Source organism: Heptranchias perlo, chromosome 7 (assembly GCF_035084215.1).
Source record: "Heptranchias perlo isolate sHepPer1 chromosome 7, sHepPer1.hap1, whole genome shotgun sequence".
Taxonomy (NCBI): domain Eukaryota; kingdom Metazoa; phylum Chordata; class Chondrichthyes; order Hexanchiformes; family Hexanchidae; genus Heptranchias; species Heptranchias perlo.
Genome location: NC_090331.1, coordinates 3520612 through 3535904, shown reverse-complemented (window position 1 = coordinate 3535904; position 15293 = coordinate 3520612). Strand labels below are relative to the sequence as shown.

At 46.3% G+C, this 15293-nt stretch overlaps 1 protein-coding gene and 1 long non-coding RNA gene across 3 annotated transcripts in view; both read right to left on the bottom strand.

The window, feature by feature from the left end:
- LOC137323460 (uncharacterized) overlaps window positions 1–13279 on the bottom strand; it is a 35565-nt gene extending 22286 nt beyond the window's left edge. The window contains exon 1 of the long non-coding RNA XR_010963373.1: window positions 11758–13279. This is a non-coding gene — a long non-coding RNA (uncharacterized lncRNA). The remainder of the gene's footprint in view (window positions 1–11757) is intronic.
- A 412-nt stretch (window positions 13280–13691) lies between these two features.
- LOC137323458 (FYVE and coiled-coil domain-containing protein 1-like) overlaps window positions 13692–15293 on the bottom strand; it is a 55558-nt gene continuing 53956 nt past the window's right edge. For both annotated transcript variants that reach the window (XM_067986948.1, XM_067986950.1), the window contains one exon: window positions 13692–14675. In XM_067986948.1, the coding sequence (XP_067843049.1) occupies window positions 14564–14675 (112 nt within the window). In that variant the 3' untranslated portion in view covers window positions 13692–14563. The remainder of the gene's footprint in view (window positions 14676–15293) is intronic.

The window sequence follows — 15293 nt, the reverse complement described above, 5'->3', positions numbered from 1 at the left end:
ATATGGCAGACTGGTCAAAAAAGAAAAAGCCCATGGGATCCAAGGGAAAGTGGCAAATTGGATCCAAAATTGGCTCAGTGGCAGGAAGCAAAGGGTAATGGTCGACGGGTGTTTTTGTGACTGGAAGGCTGTTTCCAGTGGGATTCCGCAGGGCTGAGTACTAGGTCCCTTGCTTTTTGTGATATATATTAATGATTTGGACTTAAATGTAAGGGGCATGATTAAGAAGTTTGCAAATGGTACAAAAGTTGGCCGTGTGGTTGATAGTGAGGAGGAAAGCTGTAGACTGCAGGAAGATATCAATGGACTGGTCAGGAGGGCAGAAAAGTGGCAAATGGAATTCAATCCGGAGAAGTGTGAAGTAATGCATTTGGGGAGGGCAAACAGGGCAACAGAATACATAATAAAGTAGGGATTGTGGATGCTTTGGTAATAATTTTCCAAAATTCTCTGGACTCGGCAAAGGTCCCGGCAGATTGGAAAACTGCTAATGTAACACCCTTATTTAAAAAGGGTAGTAGGCAGAAGGCTGGAAATTATAGACCAGTTAGCCTAACATCTGTGGTGGGTAAAATTTTGGAGTCTATTATTAAGGAGACAGTAGCGGAACATTTGGATAAACATAATTTAATAGGACAAAGTCAGCATGGCTTTACGAAGGGGAAGTCATGTCTGAAAAATTTGCTTGAGTTCTTTGAGGACATAACGTACAGGGTGGATAAAGGGGAACCAGTGGGCATAGTGTATTTAGACTTCCAGAAGGCATTCGACAAGGTGCCACATAAAAGATTATTGCTCAAGATAAAGAATCACTGGATTGGGGGTAATATTCTGGCATGGGTGGAGGATTGGTTATCTAACAGGAAGCAGAGAGTTGGGATAAATGGTTCATTCTCAGACTGGCAACCAGTAGCCAGTGGTGTTCCGCAGGGGTCGGTGCTGGGTCCCCAGCTCTTTACAATCTATATTAATGATTTGGAGGAGGGGACCGAGTGTAACATATCAAAGTTTGCAGATGATACAAAGATGGGAGGGAAAGTAGAGAGTGAGGAGGACATAAAAAACCTACAAGGGGATATAGACAGGCTGGGGGAGTGGGCGGAGATTTGGCAGATGCAATACAATATTGAAAAATGTGAGGTTATGCACTTTGGCAGGAAAAATCAGAGAGCAAGTTATTATCTTAATAGCAAAAAACTGGAAAGTACTGCAGTACAAAGGGATCTGGGGGTCCTGGTGCAAGAAAATCAAAAAGTTAGTATCCAGGTGCAGCAGGTGATCAAGAAGGCCAACGGAATGTTGGCTTTTATTGCTAAGGGGATAGAATATAAAAACAGGGAGGTATTGCTGCAGTTATATAAGGTTTTGGTGAGACCGCACCTGGAATACTGCATACAGTTTTGGTCTCCATACTTAAGAAAAGACATACTTGCTCTCGAGGCAGTACAAAGAAGGTTCACTCGGATTATCCCGGGGATGAGGGGGTGGACATATGAGGAGAGGTTGAGTAGATTGGGACTCTACTCATTGGAGTTCAGAAGAATGAGAGGCGATCTTATTGAAACATATAAGATTGTGAAGGGGCTTGATCGGGTGGATGCGGTAAGGATGTTCCCAAGGATGGGTGAAACTAGAACTAGGGGGGGCATAATCTTAGAATAAGGGGCTGCTCTTTCAAAACTGAGATGAGGAGAAACTTCTTCACTCAGAGGGTAGTAGGTCTGTGGAATTTGCTGCCCCAGGAAGCTGTGGAAGCTACATCATTAAATAAATTTAAAACAGAAAGACAGGAGCGGGCAGGACATTGGACATGAATTTAAATTTGAGATTAGGATCAGATCAGCCATGATCTTATTGAATGGCGGAGCAGGCTCGAGGGGCCGATTGGTCTACTCCTGCTCCTATTTCTTATGTTCTTATAAATGGGAGGATACTGAGAAGTGTCGAGGAAGTGAGGAACCTTGGAACGCATGTCCACGGATCCCTGAAGGTAACAGGACAGGTAGACCAGGTGGTTAAGAAGGCATATGGGAGACTTTCCTTTGTTAGCTGAGGCACAGAATATAAGAGCAGGGAAGTTATACTGGAACTGTATAAAATATTGGTTCGGCCACAGCTTGAATACTATGTACAGTTCTGGTCACCACATTACAGGAAAGATGTGATTGCACTTGAGAGGGTACAGAGGAGATTTACAAGGATGTTGCCAGGATTGGAGAATTTTAGCTATGAGGAAAGATTGTAAAGGCTGGGGTTCTTTTCTTTGGAACAGAGGAGGCTGAGGGGTGATTTAATTGAGGTCTATAAAATTATGATAGGACTAGAGTGGATAGAGAGGACCTATTTCCCTTAGCAGAGGGGTCAGTGACCAGGGGGCATAGATTTAAAGTATTTGGTGAAAGGATTAGACGGGAGCTGAGGAGAATTTTTTTCACCCAGAGTGTGGTGGGGATCTGGAACTCACTGCCTGAAAGGGTGGTAGAGGCAGAAACCCTCAACACATTTGAAAAGTACTTGGATGTGCACTTGAAGTGTCGTAACCTACAGGTCTACGGACCTAGTGCTGGAAACTGGGATTAGGCTGGGTGGCTCTATTTCGACCAGCACAGACAAGATGGGCCGAATAGCCTCCTCTGTGCCGTACATTTTCTACGTTTCTATGTTTCTAACCCGTGCTGTACCAGCCCTGGGAGTGTTTGATGGGACAGCGTAGAGGGAGCTTTGCACAGCAGGTTGCTCACAGCATCACACAAAGGTTTGTGTAATTTTGAGGTTTACCGCAGAGTTGTGGAACAGGACAGACCAATGTTACAACTGCTTGTGTAAGGTTATGAAATATTGACATTCGTTTACGAGACTTTGGTCAATAAATAGGCAAACTTCGCTGGGCTACAGTGTCGTGAAAGCAACAAGGCTTTCGAAACAGGTCAGGCAGGCAGGCCTTATCAGTCATGGCAGATACTGCAGTCAAAACAAATAAACTGACTTCTTCCTCTTTTTTCCTGTTTCTTCCCCCTTCTCTCCTCTCCTCTTGGGAAGGCTCAGCCTCTTGCTGGGGAATGGAGCCATGGGCACAAGCACCGCTGTGAAATATGGAATTACCGGCACTAGCAGCTACTAGCTATGGAATCATGGGCACTGGCAATCCATTGGGGTATGGAACCAGGAGCACTGGCAATCCCCTGGGGTATGGAACCATGGGCACTGGCAATCCAGTGGGGTATAGAACCATGGGCACTGGCAATCCACTGGGGTATGGAACCATGGGCACCGGCAATCCACAGGGGTATGGAACCATGGGCACTGGCAATCCACTGGGGTATGGAACTATGGGCACTGGCAATCCACTGGGGTATGGAACCATGGGCACTGGCAATCCATTGGGGTATAGAACCATGGGCACTGGCAATCCACTGGGGTATAGAACCATGGGCACTGGCAATCCACTGGGGTATGGAACCATGGGCATTGGCAATCCACTGGGGTATGGAACCATGGGCATTGTCAATCCACTGGGGTATGGAACCACGGGCATTGGCAATCCACTGGGGTATGGAACCATGGGCACTGGCAATCCATTGGGGTATGGAACCATGGGCATTGGCAATCCACTGGGGTATGGAACCATGGGCACTGGCAATCCACTGGGGTGTGGAACCATGGGCACTGGAAATCCTCTGGGGTATGGAACCATGGGCACTGGCAATCCACTGGGGTATGGAACCATGGGCACTGGCAATCCACTGGGGTGTGGAACCATGGGCATTGGCAATCCACTGGGGTGTGGAACCATGGGCATTGGCAATCCACTGGGGTATGGAACCATGGGCACTGGCAATCCACTGGGGTATGGAACCACAGGCATTGGCAATCCACTGGGGTATGGAACCATGGGCACCGGCAATCCACAGGGGTATGGAACCATGGGCACCGGCATTCCATTGGGGTATAGAACCATGGGCACTGGCAATCCACTGGGGTATGGAACCATGGGCACTGGCAATCCACTGGGGTATGGAACCACAGGCATTGGCAATCCACTGGGGTATGGAACCATGGGCACAGCAATCCACTGGGGTACGGAACCATGGGCACCGGCAATTGTTTTGGAATCACAGGCACTGGCAGTGCTCAGGTTATGGAATCTCTGTGACCTTGATCATCAAGAAGGACAAGGGCAGCAATGCTGAAGAATATAATCACCTCCAACTTCCTCTCCAGCTCAAACATCATCCCGACTTGGACATATTGTCGTTCCTTCATCATCGCTGGGTCAGAATCCCTCCCTAACAGCACTGTGGGAGCACCATCACCATTCGGAATGGAGCGGTTCAAAAAGAAGGCCCACTACCACCTTCTCAAGGGCAACTAGGATGGGCAATAAATGCCAGCCTTGCCAACACCACCTACTTCCTGAGAACAAATAAAATAATTTCAGGCACTAGTAGTACTCTGTGGTGTGGAATGTCAGGCTCTGTGCCAGCTGTCGCTCAGTAACAGCCCTCTGAGTCAGAAGGTTATGGGTTCAAGTCCCAACCTGACTGAGATGGTAATTACATCGAATGAACAGCGCAGAAACAGGCCACTTGGTCAAACAGGTCCATGCCGGTGTTTATGCTCCTAATGAGCCTCCTCCCTCTCTACTTCATCTAACCCTATCAGCATATTCTTCTATTCCTTTCTCCCAGATGTGTTTATCTAGCTTCCCCTTAAATGCATTTACGCTAGTCGCCTCAACTACTCCTTGTGGCAGCAAGTTCCACATTCTAACCACTCTCTGGGTAAAGAAGTTTCTCCTGAATTCCGTATTGGATTTATTAATGACTCTTATATTTATGGTCTCTAGTTCTGGTCTCCCTTGCAAGTGGAAACATCTTCTCTACGTCTATCCCATCAAACCAACAACAACAACAATTTGCAATTATATCGCGCCTTTAACATAATAAAGCATCAGGGCCGTTATCAGACAAAATTTGACACCGAGCCACATAATGAGATATTAGGAGGTGACCAAAAGCTTGGTCAAAGAGATAGGTTTTAAGGAGCATCTTAAAGGAGGAGTGAGAGGTGGAGAGGTTTAGGGAGGGAATTCCAGAGCTTAAGGCCTAGGCAGCTGAAGGCACACCGCCAATGGAGCGATTAAAATCGGGGAATGCGCAAGAGGCAAGAATTGGAGGAGTGCAGAGATCTCGGAGGGTTGTAGGGCTGGAGGAGGTTACAGAAATAGGGAGGGGTGAGGCCATGGAGGGATTTGAAAACAAGGATGAGAATTTTAAAATTGAGGCGTTGCCGGACCGGGAGCCGATGTAGGTCAGCGAGCACAGGGGTGATGGGAGAATGGGACTTGGTGCGAGTTAGGATATGGGCAGCAGAGTTTTGGATGAGCTCAAATTTATGGAGAGTGAAAGATGGGAGGCCGTCCAGGAGAGCATTGGAATAGTTGAGTCTAAAGGTAACCAAGGCATGGATGAGGGTTTCACCAGCAGATGAGCTGAAACAGGGGCAGAGATGGGCGATGTTACAGAGGTGGAAATAGGCGGTCTTGGTGATGGAATGGATATGTGGTTGGAAGCTCATCTCAGGGTCAAACAGGACGCCAAGGTTGCGAATGGTCTGGTTCAGTCTCACACAGGTGGTGTTGTTCCCATGTACCTGCTGCTCTTGTCCTTCTGCTCTTGTTGAGCTGCAGACACTGCAACACATCAGGGAGGGAGAAAAATACCTGGACATTCGGTTCCAGGAGGCGGTCACACCCCTAAGGATAGGGTTGTCTGAATTGGTCAGTGGTCAGGGACAGGAGGATGTGACTGAGAGCAAGGCAGGTAAGGGGATCGAGAAGGTAGAAGTGGAGGAGCCTCAGCCTTTGCAATTGTCCAACAGGTATGAGGTGCTTGCAGCCTGTATGGACGAAAGCGGGGGCTGCAGGGTGGATGAGCAAACTGACCGTGGCACCGTGGTACAGGAAGCCGTTCAAGCGGGGGGAGTTAGTAGGAATATAGTGGTAGTAGGGGACAGTATAGTCAGCAGGATAGACACAGTTCTTTGCAGCCGAGAATGAGTGTCCAGAAGGCTGTGTTGCCTGCCCGGTGCCAGGGTTCGGGCCATCTGCTCTGGGCTGGAGAGGAACTTGCAGTGGGAGGGGGAGGATCCAGTAGTCGTGGTCCACGTAGGTACCAACGACATAGGTAGGATGAGGGAAGAGGTTCTGCTACATCATTAGATAAATTTAAAACAGAAATAGACAGTTTCCTAGAAGTAAAGGGAATTAGGGGTTATGGGGAGCGGGCAGGAAATTGGACATGAAGCTGAGTTCGGATCGGTCAATGCCCTGTGGGTGGCGGAGAGGGCCCAGGGGCTATGTGGCCGGGTCCTGCTCCGACTTCTTGTGTTCTTTAGATTTGTGGTTGGGATCAGATCAGCCATGATCTTATTGAATGGCGGAGCAGGCTCGAGGGGCCGATTGGCCTACTCCTGCTCCAATTTCTTATGTTCTTATGTTCTTATGAGAGTATGAGCAGCAAGGGGCTAAATTAAAAAACAGAACCTCAAGGGTAATAATCTCTGAGCCACAAGCAAATTGGCACAGGGTAAATAAGAATAGAGAGTTAAATTCGTGGCTCAAAGATTGGTGTGGGAGAAATGGGTTTCAATTCATGAGGCACTGGCACCAGTACTGGGGAAAGTGGGGGCTGTACCGTTGGGACGGGCTTCACCTGAACCATGCTGGGGCCACTGTTCTGGCGAATCGTATAACTAGGGCGGTAGAGAGGGCTTTAAACTAAATAGTGGGGGCGAGGGATCAAGTAAGGGATGATGTGATAAATTAAAGAAAGAAAACAAGGCAAGAGAGCCAGGTAGCAATAAGGGAAATGATAATCATAGAGTGGCAGTAAGGGACAGAGCATGCAAACTTAAGACTGCGCCAGCAGATAAGGCTAGAGGTTGCAAAGATAGTAAAAAGACAGCAGTAAAGGCTTTGTAACATTCATAACAAAATGAATGAACTGACAGCTCAAATAGAAATAAATATGTACGATCTGATAGCCATTACAGAGACATGGCTGCAAGATGACAAAGGCTGGAACCTGAATATTCAAGGGTACTTGACATTTCGAAAGGACAGGAAGCTAGGAAAAGGTGGAGGGGTAGCTCTGTTAATTAAGAATGACGTGTATAATAGAGAGAAATGACCTTAGTTAGAAAGACCAAGATGTAAAATCAGTTTGGGTGGAGACAAGAAATAGAAAAGGAAAGAAGTCACTTGTGGGAGTAGTTTATAGGCCCCCTAACAGTAACCACACTGTAGGATAGGGTATACAGGAAGAAATAATGGGGTCTTGTGAGACAGGAACAGCGAAAATCATGGGTGATTTTAATCCACATATAGATTGGAAGAATCTGATTGGCAAAGGTAGCCTGGAAGATGAGTTCATAGAATGCTTTCGGGACAGTTTCTTAGAGCATCACGTTCGAAAGCCAACCAGAGAGCAGGGTATTCTAGATCTGGTAATGTGTAATGTGACAGGATTAATTAATGTCCACATTGTAAAGCAGCCTCTAGGTAGCAGTGATCACAATATGATTGAATTTTGCATTCAGTTTGAGGGAGAGAAAAGTCTAGGACTAGTGTATTAAACTTAAATAAGGGCAATTATGAGGGCATGAAGACAGAGCTGGCTAAAGTGAACTGGGAAATTAGGTTAAGGGATAGGTTATAGAAACATAGAAACATAGAAAATAGGAGCAAGAGTAGGCCATTCAGCTCTTCGGGCCAGCTCCGCCATTCAAAATGATCATGGCTGATCATCTAACTCAGTACCCTGTTCCTGCTTTTTGCCCATATCCCTTGATCCCTTTAGCATTAAGAAATATATCTATCTCCTTCTTGAATACATCTAATGACTTGGCCTCCACTGCCTTCTGTGGTAAAGAATTCCACAGGTTCACCACCCTCTGAGTGAAGAAATTTCTCCTCATCTCGGTTCTAAATGGCATACCCCGTATCCTGAGACTGTGACCCCTGGTTCTGAACTCCGCAGCCATCGGGAACATCCTCCCTGCATCTAGTCTGTCTAGTCCTGTTAGAATTTTATATGTTTCGATGAGATCACCTCTCATTCTTCTAAACGCGAGTGAATATAGGCCTAGTTCACCCAATCTCTCCTCATACGTCAGTCCTGCCATCCCAGGAATCAGTCTGGTAAACCTTTGTTGCAATCCTCCGTGGCAAGGACATCCTTCCTCAGATACGGAGACCAAAACTGCACACAATACTCCAGATGTGGTCTCACCAAGGCCCTGTATAACTGCAGTAAGACGTCCCTGCTCCTGTACTCAAAACCACTTGCAATGAAGGCCAACATACCATTCGCCTTCCTGACTGCTTGTTGCACCCGAATGTTCGCTTTCAATGACTGGTGTACAAGGACACCCAGGTCTCGTTGCACCTCCCCTTTTCCCAATTCACCATTCAGTTAATAATCTGCCTTTCTGTTTTTACAACCAAAGTGGATAACCTCACATTTATCCACGTTATACTGCATCTGCCATGTTCTTGCCCATTCACCCAACTTGTCTAAATCACATTGGAGCCTCTTTGCATCCTCCTCACAGCTCACATTCCACCCCAGCTTTGTGTCGTCTGCAAACTTGGAAATGTTACATTTAGTTCCCTCATCCAAATCATTGATATATATTGTGAATAGCTGGGGCCCAAGCACTGATCCCTGCGGTACCCCACTAGTCACTGCCTGCCACCCGGAAAAAGACCTGTTTATTCCTACTCTCTGTTTCCTGTCTGTCAACCAATTCTCAATCCATGCCAGTATATTCCCCCCAATCCCATGTGCTTTAATTTTGCACACTAACCTCTTGTGTGGGACCTTATTAAAAGCCTTCTGAAAATCCAAATACATCACATCTACTGATTCTCCCCAATCTATTCTACTAGTTACATCCTCAAAAAACTCCAGTAGATTTGTTAAGCATGATTTCCCTTTCATAAACCCATGCCGACTTTGTCCAATCCCGTTAATGCCCTCCAAGTGTTCTGTTATCACATCTTTTATAATAGACTCTAGCATTTTCCCCACTACTGATGTTAGGCTAACTGGTCTGTAATTCCCTGTTTTTTCTCTCCCTCCTTTTTTAAATAGTGGGGTTACATTTGCCACCCTCCAATCAGTAGGGTGCAGTAGAGATGCAGTGGCAGACAGTTAATGAGATATTTCATAACACTCAGCAAAGGTGCATTCCACTTAGAAAGAAAGACTCTAGGGGAAGGGCGTACCATCCGTGGCTAACTAAGGAAGTTAAAGATAGAATCAAATTGAAAGAAAAAGCATACAATTCCGCGAAGATTAGTGGCAGGCCAGAAGATTGGACAGAATATAAAATACAGCAAAGAATGACTGAAAGAATAATAAAGAGGGAGAAATTAGAGTACGAGAGAAAGCTAGCTTGAAATATAAAAACAGATAATAAGAGTTTCTACAAGTTTTTGAAAAGGAAAAGAGTAAGTAAAGTGAGTGTTGGTTCTCTAGAGATGAGTCTGGGGAATTAATAATGAAGAACAAGGAAATGGCGGATGAATTGAACAGATATTTTGCATCCTTCTTCACTGTAGAGGATACAAATTACATGCCAGAAATAATTGTGAATCAAGGGGTTAAAGGGAGGGAGGAACTTAAAACATTTACAATCACCAGGGAAAGGGTTCTGAAAAAATACCAGAACTAAAAGCTGACAAGTCCCCAGGTCCTGACAGACTTCATCCTAGGGTCTTAAAAGAAGTGGCTGCAGAGATAGTAGATGCATTGGTATTAATTTTCCAAAATTCCCAAAATTCCCTAAAATCAGATTGTAAAATAGCGAATATAACCCTCTATTCAAGAAAGGAGGGAGACAGAACGCAGGAAACTACAGGCCAGTTCGCTTAACATCTGTCATAGGGAAAATGCTTGAATCTATTATTAAGGAGGTTATAACAGGGCACTTAGAAAATCTCAATGCAATCAGGCAGAGTCAAGACAGCTTTGTGAAAGGGAAATCATGTTTGACTGATTTATTAGAGTTCTTTGAGGAAGTAACAAGCAAAGCGGATAAAGGGGATCCTGTGGATGTGGTGTACTTGGATTTCCAGAAGGCTTTTGACAAGGTGCCACATCAAAGGCTACTACACAAAATAAGAGCTCATGGTGTAGGGGGTAACATATTAGCATGGATAAAGGATTGGTTAACTGACAGGAAACAGAGAGTAGGCATAAATGGGTCATTTTCAGGTTGGCAAGATGTAATGAGTGGAGTGCCACAGGGATCAGTGCTGGGGCCTCAACTATTTACAATCTATATCAATGACTTGGATGAAGGGACCGAATGTATGGTTGCTAAATTTGCTGATGATACAAAGGTAAGTCAGAAAATAAGTTGTGAAGAGGATATAAGGGGGGGAAAATTGGCTCGGGCCTGTTTTTGGGCGGGAGCAGCACAATCCACTCTTACCCCGCGTGCAATGGTCCCTGCGCAGGCAGGACGAGATTTTCGTCAGGCCTTAGGACTCACCTGCAATCTGCGTTGGAAATCAGCGTTGAACGAGCATTCCATGCAATTCGCACTTTCCACCAGCAGGGGGAGCTCCAATCTCTTAAAGGCAGGCTGTCTGTTGGAAATCTCTTAAAGGGAGCTGGTACCTGCTATTTACTGAATATAACAGCCTGCTGTCTGCACGGAGTCTGAACGGAGACATTGTACACGTAAAGCACAGATCCCATTCCTATGTTTACATACTGATGAGTTATGTTAAAACATTGAATAAAGGTTGTGCGCAACAAAAATCCCACATCCCCAATCTGCTCGCCAGACCTCACCAATCTGCCGATCTGAGAGTCCGTACAGCAAGGTTCACTGCTAATGCACCAGAGGCCATGGTGCAAGAGGTGGACAGAAGGAGGGGCATGCTATATCCGCTGGGGGGCGGGGGGAGCAAGAGGCCCTCCAGACATACACCCAAAAGGCAGTGGGAGGCAGTAGGGGATTAAATGAATGCCAGGCGCACAGCATCATGAACATGAATGCAGTACAGGAAGAAGTTCAATGTTTTGACGAGTGGTCAAAGTGTGTGAGGTCAACTGTTAAGTGGCGTCTCCTACCAACTGCACCATGAGCCGCCTCCACTCCTCCACGCACTAAACCCCCCAACACCCACCTACCAACAAATTCTTTCCATCGGAACTCAAATCAGATGCTTCCTCTCACCCTCACACATTGCTACTGCTGCAAGCCGCCGAATCACAACTCACAGGCCACACACACTGGCAGCTCTTCATAAATGACAGGCACATTGCCCAGACCCACGTCCCGCTTTCTTGCAGGAGAAGGTAGCGCATATCAGTAGGCAACAAGTGGTAGTGGTATTCAGCCCCTCGAGCATGTTCCGCCATTCAATGAGATCATGGTGGAGCTGTGACCTAATTCCATATTCCCGCCTTAGCCCCATATCCCTTAATATCCTTGGTTCACAGAAATCTATCAATCTCAGATTTAGAGTTCACAATTGAGCTAGCATCAACTGCCGTTTGCAGAAGAGCTTCCCAAACTTCTCCCAACCTTTTCATGTAGAAGCATTTCCTAACTTCACTCCTGCACGTCCTGGCTCTAAATATTAGGCTATGTCCCTGCGTCCTCATATTCAAGTGTAGGAGACCTCCAAAAACAGTTGTAAATGTGTGGGCAGCCAGAAGTAATAATCCAGCCACTAACCTGTAAATCCTGCATAGTCCCTTTAAATAGCGCTGGTAGGGGTCCTCCAGGCACTCTAAGACACGTTCAGATGGTCGGGGTTAAGATTGTGCGTTGAGTTGAGCGTTAAGTCCCAAAATCGTGTGTATCACTTTAAATCAGCGTTGTACACTGATTGAAGCCATTTTCTCCCTACTTTACATGATACCATCTTAGATGTCGGAGAGGCCATGTAGCGCCGAAATAACGGGCGTTACACGGCCCAATTTAGCGCCCAAGGAGTCTGCAAAGGGTTATGGATAGGTGATGTGAGTGGGCAAAAATATGACAGATGGAGTATCATGTGAGAAGATGTGAACTTGTCCACTTTGGCAGGAGGAATAGAAAAGCAGTATAGTATTTAAATGGAGAGAGATTGCAGAACTCTGAGGTACAGAGGGATCTGGGTGTCCTAATACATGAATCACAAAATGTTAATATGCAGGTACAGCAAGTGATTAGGAAGGCAAATGGAATGCTGTCATTTATTGCAAGGGGAATGGAATATAAAAGTAGAGATGTTTTGCTCCAGTTGTACAGGGCATTGGTGAGACCATGTCTAGAATACTGTGTGCAGTTTTAGTCTCCTTATTTAAGAAAGGACATAATTGCTTTGGAGGCAGTTCAGAGAAAGTTCACTCGACTAATTCCTGGGATGAGGGGGTTATCTTATGAGGAAAGGTTGGACAAGTTGGGCCTGTATACACTGAAGTTTAGAAGAATGAGAGGTGATCTTATTGAAACATATAAGATCCTGAAGGGACTAGAAGATGCTGAGAGGATGCTTCCCCTTGTGTGAGACTCTAGAACTAGAGGCCACAGTTTAAAAATAAGGGGTCTCCCATTTAAGATGGAGGAGAAATTTTTTCTCTCAGTGCGTCGTGAGTCTGTGGAACTCCCTTCCCCAGAGAGCGGTGGAGGCAGGGTCATTGAATATTTTTAAGGCTGAGTTAGATAGATTCCTGATTAACGAGGGAGTCAAAGGTTATAGTAGGTAGACGGGAAAGTAGGTTGAGGTCGCAATCAGATCAGACATGATCCTATCAAATGGCAGAGAAGGCTTGAGGGGCCGAATGGCCTACTCCTGCTCTTAATTCAAATGTGCCATGAGGAAAAACTTTTTTTACACAGCGAGTGGTTATGATCTGGCATGTGCTGCCCGAGGGGGTGGTGGATGCAGATTCAATCGTGGCCTTCAAAAGGGAACTGGGTAAGTACTTGAAAGAAAAATAAACTGCAGGGTTACCAGGATAGGAGGAGGCAGTGGGGCTCGCTGGACTGCCCTTGCACAGACTCGATGGGCCAAATGGCCTCCTTCCGTGTTGCAATCTTTCTATGCTTCTATAAACTATGCTTTGCTGCTGTTCTCGAATATCACTCCGAACATTTCCCTCTCTAAATCCATATGCCCATATTATTATCCTCAGTTGGACTAACGCTGACTGGGGAAGCTGCTCATTCCCGGGACCTTCGAATCATTCGTTAGAAATGGCCGTTAGTTTCAAATTCGAACGGAAGGATGAAAAGTGCTCAGTCGAGAGCGGGGCGCCTGGAAACTTCTCAGTCGAGAGCGGGGCGCCTGGAAACTTCTCAGGGCGCGAGCCCGGGGAGGCGCTCAGTCGAGAGCGGGGCGCCTGGAAACTTGTCAGGGCGCGAGCCCGGGGAGGCGCTCAGTGAGAGCGGGGCGCCTGGAAACTTCTCAGGGCGCGAGCCCGGGGAGGCGCTCAGTCGAGAGCGGGGCGCCTGGAAACTTCTCAGGGCGCGAGCCCGGGGAGGCGCTCAGTGAGAGCGGGGCGCCTGGAAACTTGTCAGGGCGCGAGCCGAGAGAGAAAGGGGCGTCCGAGGGGCTGCAGAGTCGGGGGGTGAGGTGAAGAGAGTGGGAAACGGGACAAGGACCAGAGACGACTAAAAATTCATTATTTAATAGTTCCAGGGTATTTAATCTGTCAAAATAAAACGAAGACCACACAAGAGATGGTCCACTGAGGATATTAAAAAATCCAGTAAACCTGCTAATTTTAAGAAGAATTAGATGTGATGAGAAAACTTAGCTGAACAGAAGAGTTGGAATTCTTACTTTAAGAGGGAGCCCATCCAAACTTTTAGCAACGCAAAGATGGTTCCCTGACCTGCCAGCTTATTTCCCCATTGTCAGCAGTTGGGGCACTCAACAATTTGGAGATTTCTTTCTCTTTCTCTATTGTATTTTGTGCAAAGCAGAATCATCTCAAGATGTCTACACCTTAGACAGGGTTTAAACCCTGTGTGAAGTGCCCTCCTTCACATTCACATATGGGTTTTATTCAGTATCTACAGTGTTTATCGAAGGACAAAATGGCACCGTACCCAGAGAGGTTTACAGAAGAAATGCAATGCCATCCGACAGGAATCGATCACTGCAGGAGCGTGCGGCGCTAGTTAGGTAAATGCATTTAGGAGCAGACACTGAATATTGCCACGCTGATTTTGGCTATGGAGGGATCAAGTCCCCTGAAAATGGGCACAAGTAGTTGAGGTCATGTTGCCAACATTTGCATGAATCCATTGGCAGGCTCGTCGCTGGCTTGGAAATTGCAGCTGTAAACTTGGATACAAAATAGTGGGATCTGGTGTGACACAGATCTCCACCACTGCTCCTGAATATTTACATCGGTTATGGAAATTCCACCCTTGGGTATCCAAAGCAGAATCCCCATCACTAACATCCCACAAATCGAGAATTCCACCCACTCAGGCTCCTCCAAAACATATGCCCTTTGAATATTTATCTGGTTCGGCAGCTCAGTTATTAAAGTCCCTTCTTGCTGCTGAATCGATCTCTTCTTGACGAACGTTTATGATCCGATTGCCGCTGATTAAACTCCAACTCATCTGATTTCTGCCATAGAACGTCCTTCTCCCTGTGAGACACAACAAACAGATTCAGTCACAGTGAACAGATCCCGTCACACTCACTACACATATCCTGTCACACTTACTACACACATTTCCTGTCACTACATACATCTTGTCACACTACACACATATCCTCTTACTCACTGCACACATCCTGGCGCTCTATAGACAGATCTCGTCACACTCAATACAAACAAATCTCATCATACCACAAACACATCCTGTCACACTACACACATATCTTGTCACACAAAGATTCTACACACAAATTTTGTCAATCTCACTACACACATATCATAGAATCATAGAAGTTACAACATGGAAACAGGCCCTTCGGCCCAACATGTCCATGTCGCCCAGTTTATACCACTAAGCTAGTCCCAATTGCCTGCACTTGGCCCATATCCCTCTATACCCATCTTACCCATGTAACTGTCCAAATGCTTTTTAAAAGACAAAATTGTACCCGCCTCTACTACTGCCTCTGGCAGCTCGTTCCAGACACTCACCACCCTTTGAGTGAAAAAATTGCCCCTCTGGACCCTTTTGTATCTCTCCCCTCTCACCTTAAATCTATGCCCCCTCGTTATAGACTCCCCTACCTTTGGGAAAAGATTTTGACG